At 50.1% G+C, this 8,992-nt stretch overlaps 1 protein-coding gene across 3 annotated transcripts in view; it reads right to left on the reverse strand.

The window, feature by feature from the left end:
• KLF3 (Kruppel like factor 3) overlaps positions 1-2,570 on the reverse strand; it is a 36,192-nt gene extending 33,622 nt beyond the window's left edge. Inside the window, exon 1 of one of the 3 annotated variants that reach the window (XM_039347467.1) lies at positions 2,191-2,570. Coding sequence is in view for 1 of the 3 variants with exons in the window: in XM_039347457.1 (XP_039203391.1) it covers positions 429-434 (6 nt within the window). In the remaining 2 variants the exon portion in view is untranslated. Of the gene's footprint in view, positions 1-428; positions 860-2,190 lie in introns of those variants that run through there. The other 2 variants (XM_039347465.1, XM_039347457.1) reach the window with 2 other exon arrangements.
• Between the last annotated feature and the right edge of the window lie 6,422 nt (positions 2,571-8,992).

Raw genomic sequence — 8,992 nt, forward strand, 5'->3', positions numbered from 1 at the left:
ACCCACTGATAACAATAATTTAGAAGAGGGTGAATTTTCCCCTCTTGACAGCAATTTCTGTATCAAAAAGGGAGCACATTCAAAGTATGTCAGAAGTTTTTAATTTATTCAAGAATCACATTCGAAGGATAAGTACAAACTCTGCATCTCACAAGCCTTCCAAATAAGCAGTTTACACTTTTCTTAAACAACCACAAAGCAATATTTGGGGGTGGGGGGAAGTCAAATATTGATGTCTTTTCCAATTAGGTTTAAATATTCTACTATTTACCCATCATTCTGCCATTTCTAGGGGTGTTATATAAACGTGACTGCCATTTTAACACAAATCAATACAGATGTCATAAATACAGGTGTGCGTATGCACACACGCATAGTGTGTGCGCTTTAAAAACCAGGAGCAATATAGTCACACCGCAATATAGTACCTCCATGTCAAAACGTATGTGTTCTGAAGTTAGATCCAATCTTTGTTTGTTTGTGTGTGTGCATGAAAACACACGGACTCGTATTCTACCAAACTCTTTTTAAGAGCGTGTTAATTTTGTCCAAGTCAGACGGGCGGCCGACACATTTTCTAAGTAAATAAAAAAACAAATCAACGTTCAGATTGACCCACCTTCCCTATCGGCAGCCAAGTTTATTTAGGGATCTAAGAGCGACCCTCCGCCAATTCAAAATAATCACAACCCACCACCGGTGTTCCCATCTTTTGGCGGATGTACGAAGTCCAGAGAACAGGACTGAGCATGGTTAAAGGGACACAAAAAAGCAGGAACTGATTTAAGTGGATTTCTCCCAGATTGGGAATTGAAAGGGTCACATTGGGGGGGGGTCAAGAAATCAGGTCACCCATGTGGGGGGCTCACAAAGGTTCTTTCCCAAGAATGGGGGGGGGAATAGTCCAGTGATTGTGGTTGTGGTTGCAAAAAAGCTCTCTCCAACCACTGGGGGGGCTTTTGTTTCAAGGCCTTCCCTTTCCTCCCCCCCCCCCAGCTAACCCAACTAAAAACATTTCTCCCCCCCCCCAGCAAAACGCAGATTAGGAGATCCCTGGGAAAGTGGGGGGCAAGGCTGCTGGCTCCCCCAGTCCTCCCACTAAGCCCCCCCCCCCAGTTTCCACCGGCTGGGGGGGGGAAGAGAGAGATCACCGCCTTGAGCTAACCCCCCCCCCATTTCTCTCTCTCTTTTTTGCAACTGCCAAGATTTTTCACCGAGAGTCACTTTTGTCCCGGCCCGCCACGTCGATAAAAGAGCCGCGCGCTTCCCCCCCCCCTTTCTCTCTCTCCACCGCGGAGCCACCACGGGGCCCTTCTCGGACCGCTCCGCTTGCTCCGCCGCGCCGCCCGCGCGCTCCAAGAGCCCTTTTCGCCTGGCAATGGACACGTTGAGCCTTCCTCGCAATAAACCCCCCCGCGCCTTTCTTCCTCTTCCTCCTCCTCCTCTTAAGCGCTCCCCCTTCCTCCTGGCAATAGGCAGGTTGAGCCTTGCTCGCAGCAACCCCCCCCTTTCGTCTTCCTCCTCCTAAGCGCTCCCCCTTTTCTCCTCGCTATAGACGTGTTGAGCCTTCCTCGCAGCGACCCCCCCTTTCTCCTTCCAAGCACCCCAAGACCCCTTTCTCCTTGCGATCCGGCCTTACTCGTAGCGACCCCCTTTTCTTCTCCTTCCTCTCCCTCCAGAGCACCCCAAGACCCCTTTCTCACTTGCGATCCGGCCTTCCTCGCAGCGACCCCCCCCTTTCTCCTTCCAAGCACCCCAAGACCCCTTTCTCCTTGCGATCCGGCCTTCCTCGCAGAGACCCCCCCCTTTCTTCTCCTTCCTCTTCCTCCGGAGCACCCCAAAACCCCTTTCTCACTTGCGATCCGGCCTTCCTCGCAGCGACCCCCCCTTTCTCCTTCCAAGCACCCCAAGACCCCTTTCTCCTTGCCATCCGGCCTTCCTCGCAGCAGTCCCCCCCTTTCTCCTCCTTCCAAGCACCCCAAGACCCCTTTCTCCTTGCGATCTGGCCTTCTTCACAGCGATCCCCCCCTTCTCCTCCTTCCTCTTCCTCCCCAGCACCCCAAGACCCCTTTCTCCTTGCGATCCGGCCTTCCTCGCAGCAGTCCCCCCCCTTCTTCTCCTTCCTCTTCCTCCTCCTCCCAAGCCTCCCCCCTCCCGCTTTCTCCTCGCAAGAGACACGTTGCGCCTTACCCGGAGCGACCCCCTCCCCTTTTCTTCTTCTTCTTCCTCCTTCTCCTCCTCCTCCTTTGGACTTACTTTGGACTTGTCAAAGCGGCCAACCCCCTCCCCGGGGCCGGCTTGGTTGGCTGGGCAGGGGGGCTGCCGCCTCCTTCCCTTCGGCTCTGCACTGGAGCGAGCGAGCGGGCGGGCCACCTCGGTGGGGCCGGGCCGCCTCTGGCTGGCTGGCTGGCCTCCTCCCGCGCTGGCTTTCCCCCCCGCCGGGGCTCCTGGCACTAGGCAGCGCTGTCACATGACGCCGGCGCGGCTGGCTGGCTGGCTGGCTGTGCCAGGCTCCCTGGGCCGGCGGGGGTAACTAAGAGGGCGGGCAGGGCGGAGGGCCGGCGGGGAAGGGAAGGGAGGGGAGAGGCGGGCAGGGTCAGGGAGGGGCGCGCCGATCACTCAGCCGGCTGAGCAGGCAGGGCGTCGGCTCGGCTGGGCTGCCGGGCCGGGGCGAGGCTTCCGCGCCCCGCCAGGGCTCGGGGCGCGGCTGGAGTCCCGCCCGGGCTGGGCGCCTCCCGCGCGGGCAAAGGCGGGCGGGCGGGGCGCTGCAGCCGGCCCCGCTTTTCCCCCGCCGGGCTAGAGCCGGGCCGGCTGCGGCGGGGGCGGCTCCTCCTGCCCCAGCCGGCGGCTTGGGTCTCTCTCTCCCCCGCCTTGCAGCAGCAGCAGCAGCTGGAAGGGCGAGTTTGGCGGCGGCTGCTGCGCGCCCGCCTTCCCTTCCCCGCCTCCCTCCCGGCTGGCTGGCCGGCCGGCCGGCCTCCCCCCGCCCGCGGCTCCTCAGCACCTGGCACCCGCCTCGGAATGAGACACACAAACACACACACACACACCCGGAGAGACGGGGTGGAGGGGGGGGAGGAGAGGTAAGCACACGCCCGCCCTGCAAGGCAAACTGCAGCGGCGCAAAACAGCAGCAGCAGCAGCCGCCCTGCCAACCTCTTCCCCCCCCCCCGCAAGCTAAAGGCCCGGGGGCAGGAAGGGAGGGGTGGCCCGGTAGGGTGGAAGCGGCCGGCCCCGGGCCAAGCCCGCGCCACCAAGGCAGCAGCCGGAGCCACCCCGATCGGATCGGCCATGGGGAGAAGAGGGGGGTAGGTCCCCTGCACCCAGGACCGAGGCCACGGGTCTTGGGGGGGGGGTTGGCAATGAGAGCTGGCCACAGGGAAGAGGGTCCCTTGCACCCAGGACCGAGGCCAAGGGTCTTTGGGGGTTCGGCAATGAGCGTAGCCTATAGGAAGAGGGGGGGAGGGTCCCTTGCACCCAGGACCGAGGCCAAGGGTCTTTGGGGGTTCGGCAATGAGCGTAGCCTATAGGAAGAGGGGGGGAGGGTCCCTTGCACCCAGGACCGAGGCCAAGGGTCTGGGGGGGGGGTTGGCAATGAGAGCTGTCCACAGGGAAGAAGGTCCCTTGCACCCAGGACTGAGGCCAAGGGTCTTTGGGGGTTCGGCAATGAGCGTAGCCTATAGGGAAGAGGGGGGAGGGTCCCTTGCACCCAGGACCGAGGCCAAGGGTGGGGGGGGGTTGGCAATGAGAGCTGTCCACAGGGAAGAAGGTCCCTTGCACCCAGGACTGAAGCCAAGGGTCTTTGGGGGTTCGGCAATGAGTGTAACCTATAAGGAAGAGGGGGGAGGGTCCCTTGCACCCAGGACCGAGGCCAAGGGTCTTTGAGGGGTTCGGCAATGAGCGTAGCCTATAGGGAAGAGAGGGGAGGGTCCCTTGCACCCAGGACCGAGTCCAAGGATGTTTGGGGGTTCCGCAATGACCGTAGCCTATATGGAAGAGGGATAAAGAATACCTTTGACGTGGGAAATGATGGTCCCAGCTATCCTATTGAGGCTAAGGCCTTGCTTGTATCAAGAAACCCACAAGTGTCCTGTTTCATAGTTACTAAGTTTTTTTTCCTGAGAATATAAACATTTGCACTTACCTGCATCATGATTTCAAAATATTTAGGAAACAGGTGAAAAAAAATGCTTCAAAGGATCTAATGCATGGGGGATGGTGGTGTTTGTTTTGTTTTTATTGCTTTGTCTATCTTTGCTTTGTTTTTATAAAATTTCTCTCTCTCGCATTTTGCATTTTACCTTAACTCTCTGAATAAAATAAAAAAAAAACTATTTAAAAAAAATAAAAATTCGTACCATTTTAACAGTTTGAGGTCCACAAAAATCAAAGGAGTTCAAAGAGATAGATAGATATAGATAGATAGATAGATAGATAGATAGATAGATAGATAGATAGATAATGATGATAGACATAGATAATGATAGAGATAGATAGAGAGATTGGTAGATAGATAGATAGATAGATAGATAGATAGATAGATACTGATAGATAATGATAGAGGGAGATAGATAATAATAGAGATAGATAGATAGATAGATAGATAGATAGATAGATAGATAGATAGATAGATAGATAGATGATAGAGGGAGATAGGTAGGTAGCTAGATAGATAACTGAATAACCTAATGTCTAATTTTATTTAGTGATGTCATGTGGCATTTTAAACACCGTCTGAGTATTTTAGGACCCAGTCTTGATTGCCAGACGGATAGTCCTCACAACAATTTGTTTAGTTCAAAGTTAACAACGGCGCCGAAAAAAAGGGATTTTTGACCATTTTTCACACTTAACAACCGTTGCAGCATCCCTGTGGTCATGTGATCAAAATTTGGACACTTGGCAACTGTCTCACTTAGCAACAGACATTCAGGACTCCAAATTGCAGTCGTAAGTTGAGGACTTGCCGGCAATGTCGAAAGCGCATGCCGCGTTTCTGAGCTTGGACCGGCTTCCGTTGAAGATGTGTAGCTTAATCAGGCTAGGTTCTCAAAGGTTCACTGACTCCATAAATATAAGAGAATATCTTACTACCACACTCTCCGTGCAAACGTAAGAGAATGACCGAAGCCAGGGACTTGTGGCCAAATGATGTGGTGTATTTTGGTGTGGCAGTTAGCCCAGCATATAATGAATTGGTCCATCTGATCCAGCTATTCTATGTCGTAAGAGGTGTGGTGAGGAGTCGGTTTTTCCAGTTTGTCAGCACGTGACAAGCTATGTTCAGGAGCAACGACGCGAACGGATGTCAGCTGTATCTGCTCCTTTCGCTTCGTTCCTTTCGTATCTACCTCCCATTATTGTTTCCGTACTCCTAATTGTTGAAAAGAGGGTAGTTAACGTGGGCAAGAAAGCTTTGGCCACGGACCCCGATGTTTTAGTAAGTAAGGCCTGGAGACTAAAACGTACGAAGAACGGCTGTGGGACTTGGGCCTGTCTAGTCTGAGGAAAAGAAAAAATAGGGGAGAGATGATAGGAGTGTTCCAGTATCTGGGGGGGGGGGCTGCCACAAGGCAGAGGGGGGGGGCAGGTTGTTCACCAGAGCAACAGAGGGAAGGACGAGAAACAATGGTTGGAAACTGATCAAGGAGAGAAGCGACCTGGAATTAAGGAGAAACTTCCTGGCAGTGAGGACAATTAACTAATGGAACAGCTTGCCACCAGAAATCAGTGCTCCAACACTGGAGGTGTTTAAGAAGAGACTGCACATTCGCCTGTCTGAGATGGTATAGGTTCTCCTGCTTGAGCAGGGGGCTGTACTAGAAGACCTCCAAGGTCCCTTCCAGATTCTCTTCTCTCTTCTCTTCTCTTCTCTTCTCTTCTCTTCTCTTCTCTTCTCTTCTCTTCTACATTCCATTCCATTCCATTCTATATTCCAATATCTATTCTATTCTATTCTATTCTATTCTATTCTATTCTATTCTATTCTATTCTATTCTATTCTACTCTACTCTACTCTACTCTATAATCTACTCTACTCTACTCTATTGGGAGCTTTGCTAAAAGAAATCAGCCCTGTTTTTTGAAGGACAGATACTGAAGGTGAAGCTCGAAGACTTTGGACAGCTAATGAGAAAAGAAGACGCTTTGGAAAAGACCCAGATGTTGGGAAAGATGGAAGTCAAAAGGAGAAGGGGACGGCAGAGGGGGAGATGGTTAGATTGTGGGTGCTTCTTCGCTGGAGGTTTTTAAGAAGAGACAACAGTCACTTGTCTGAAATAGTATAGGTTCTCCTGCATGAGCAGGGGGTTGGACTAGATGACCTAGAAGGTCCCTTCCAGCTCAGGTAGATAGATAGATAGATAGATAGATAGATAGATAGATAGATAGATAGATAGATAGATAGATAGATAGATAGATAGATAGATAGATCAGTAGATACTGTAGATATGATAGATAATGATAGCTAGGTAGAAATAGATATAATAGAGATAGATAAATAGATGATAGATAGATAGATAGATAGAAAGAAAGATAGATGGATAGATAGCTGATAGATGGATAGATAGATAGATAGATAGATAGATAATTGACACAAAGAACATGAATTTGGGCCACCTCCGGGAGACAGTGGAGAACGGGGAGCCTGGTGTGCTGTGGGTCCATGGGGTCATAAAGAGTCGAACACGAGTTAGTGACTGAACAACAGCAACAGTTGGAAGCTTATAAAGGCAGTCCTTGGCTTTCAACCTTTCGTTTAGTGACCGTTCAAAGTTACAAGGGTACCGAATAAACTGATTTACGACCAATTTTCACACTTAACAACTGTTGCAGTATCTCCACATTCACGAGCAAAATTCGGACGCTTGGCAACTGATTCGTATTTATGATGGTTGCAGTCTCCCGGGGTCCTGTGTTCAGAATTCAGACACCTGGAAACTGACTCATACCTATGACATCGCAGTATCCCAGAGGTCACACGTTCCCCCTTTTCCAGCTTCTGACAAGCAAAGTCCGTGAGGGAGCCAAGATTCATTTAACAACCATGTCACTAACTTAACAACTGCAGTGATAACCACGGTGGCAAGGAAGGGTCATAAAATGGGACCAAATTCACTTCATAACAGTCACACTTAGCAACACTTAGCAATTGCGGTCGTAAGTCGAGGACTTATCCGTCTTACATTCATCCGTTTCACACTGTTTGGTTGAAATCTTTAGGCCCGCAAGGCCGTTCGGGCGAGGCGGATGAGGTTATTTGACTTTTGTAAAAAATCTGGACTTCGGCACGACTGTTTGCCTTCTATGTGACCAACTGGAACGAAAGGAGAATTCAAACTGGCATTCAGTCCTAACCTTCCCATTCTGTAGGGCGTCAGCCTATCCCGTTTTCTGGGATCAGATTATTCCAAACGGAGACCGCTTCGCATGTTTGTCACGAGCTCTGCTTGTTGCTTGTGCAGATTGTCTTTGATGTGAATGCCAGAATAAGAGAGAGAGAGAGACGTATGTCCCAATCTCCTAAAGTGGACCAATTATGAAATCTTATTTATTTATCCGTATGCAGGCCACTTGGATTGCCAAAGTAACTCTAGGCGGTAGATTCTGACCTATTTCCACCCCCTATTTCAGATAGGCATACCAGAATCTTGTCAGAACTGGACTCAGATCTCCTCACAAGATTTTTGCTCTTTATTAAATAATAATAACAACAACAACAGCAACAGCAGCAAAATAGAAGAGAAAGAACTGGAGAAGATAACAAAATACAAAGACCTACAAATAGAAATAGAAAGACTGTGGCAAAAGCAAGCAAGGGTAGTACCAATAGTCATAGGCGCCTTGGGTGCAATCCCAAAACAACTGGAGCACCACTTGAACACCATTGGCAGTGACAAATTCGCTATTAGTCAATTGCAAAAGGCGGCCTTATTAGGAACTGCTTCCATCCTGCGACGATATCTGTAATACCATCAAACATCCACATCTGCCTATCCCAGGTCCTGGGTAAGGACTCGATAGGTAGACAAAATGCCAAATCCAGTCTGAACATCTGGCTGACTGTGCGATGATCAGTAATAAAAATAATAATAATAATAAAGTTGGAAGGGACCTTGGAGGTCATCTAGTCCAACCCCCTGCTCAGGCAGGAAACCCTATATCATTTCACACAAATGGTTGTCCAGTCTCTTCTTAAAAACTTCCAGTGTTGGAGCATTCACCGCTTCTGGAGGCAGCTTGTTCCACTGGTTAATTGTTCTAACTGTCAGGAAATTTCTCCTTAGTTCTAGGTTGCTTTTCTCCTGGATGAGTTTCCACCCGTTGATTCTTGTCCTGCCTTCAGGTGCTTTGGAGAATAGCTTGACTCCCTCTTCTTTGTGGCAACCCCTGAGATATTGGTAGGCTGCTATCATGTCCCCCCTTGTCCTTCTCTTCATTAAACTAGAAATACCCAATTCTAGCAACCGTTCCTTATATGTTTTAACCTCCAGTCCCCTAATCATCTTTGTTGCTCTTCTCTGCACTCTTTCCAGATTCTCAACATCTTTTTTACATCGTGGTGACCAAAACTGGATGCCATACTGCAAGTGTGGCCTTACCAAGACCTTGTAAAGTGGTATTAACACTTCACGTGATCTTGATTCTATCCTTCTGTTAATGCAGCCTAGCACTGTGTTGGCTTTTTTGGCAGCTGCAGCACACTGGCTTCAATTATGTACGTGCCGTTTGTTCCGCTGATTTTTCACAAACTTTGGAGCAGGCGGTTCGTGCCAATCTATTTTTTTTTCCCCTTAAGAATTCCATTTCGGATGCCAGCTCCAGCCAGCCCTGGGTTAGCCAATCCCTACGTTAACTGATATTCCTTTGCAGCGGTTCAGACTTTGCCATCTATCGCTGTTACTGGAAGAGCCCAAATGTTATGAATTAGGATGAACACACAGACGCCTTGGCCAACTTTTGAAGTTCTCCTAAGCTCAGAGAGCAAGTGGCGATT

The sequence above is a fragment of the Crotalus tigris genome, unplaced genomic scaffold (assembly GCF_016545835.1).
Source record: "Crotalus tigris isolate CLP2741 ecotype Arizona unplaced genomic scaffold, ASM1654583v1 scf7180000017559.9942113025:1136094, whole genome shotgun sequence".
Taxonomy (NCBI): Eukaryota; Metazoa; Chordata; class Lepidosauria; order Squamata; family Viperidae; genus Crotalus; species Crotalus tigris.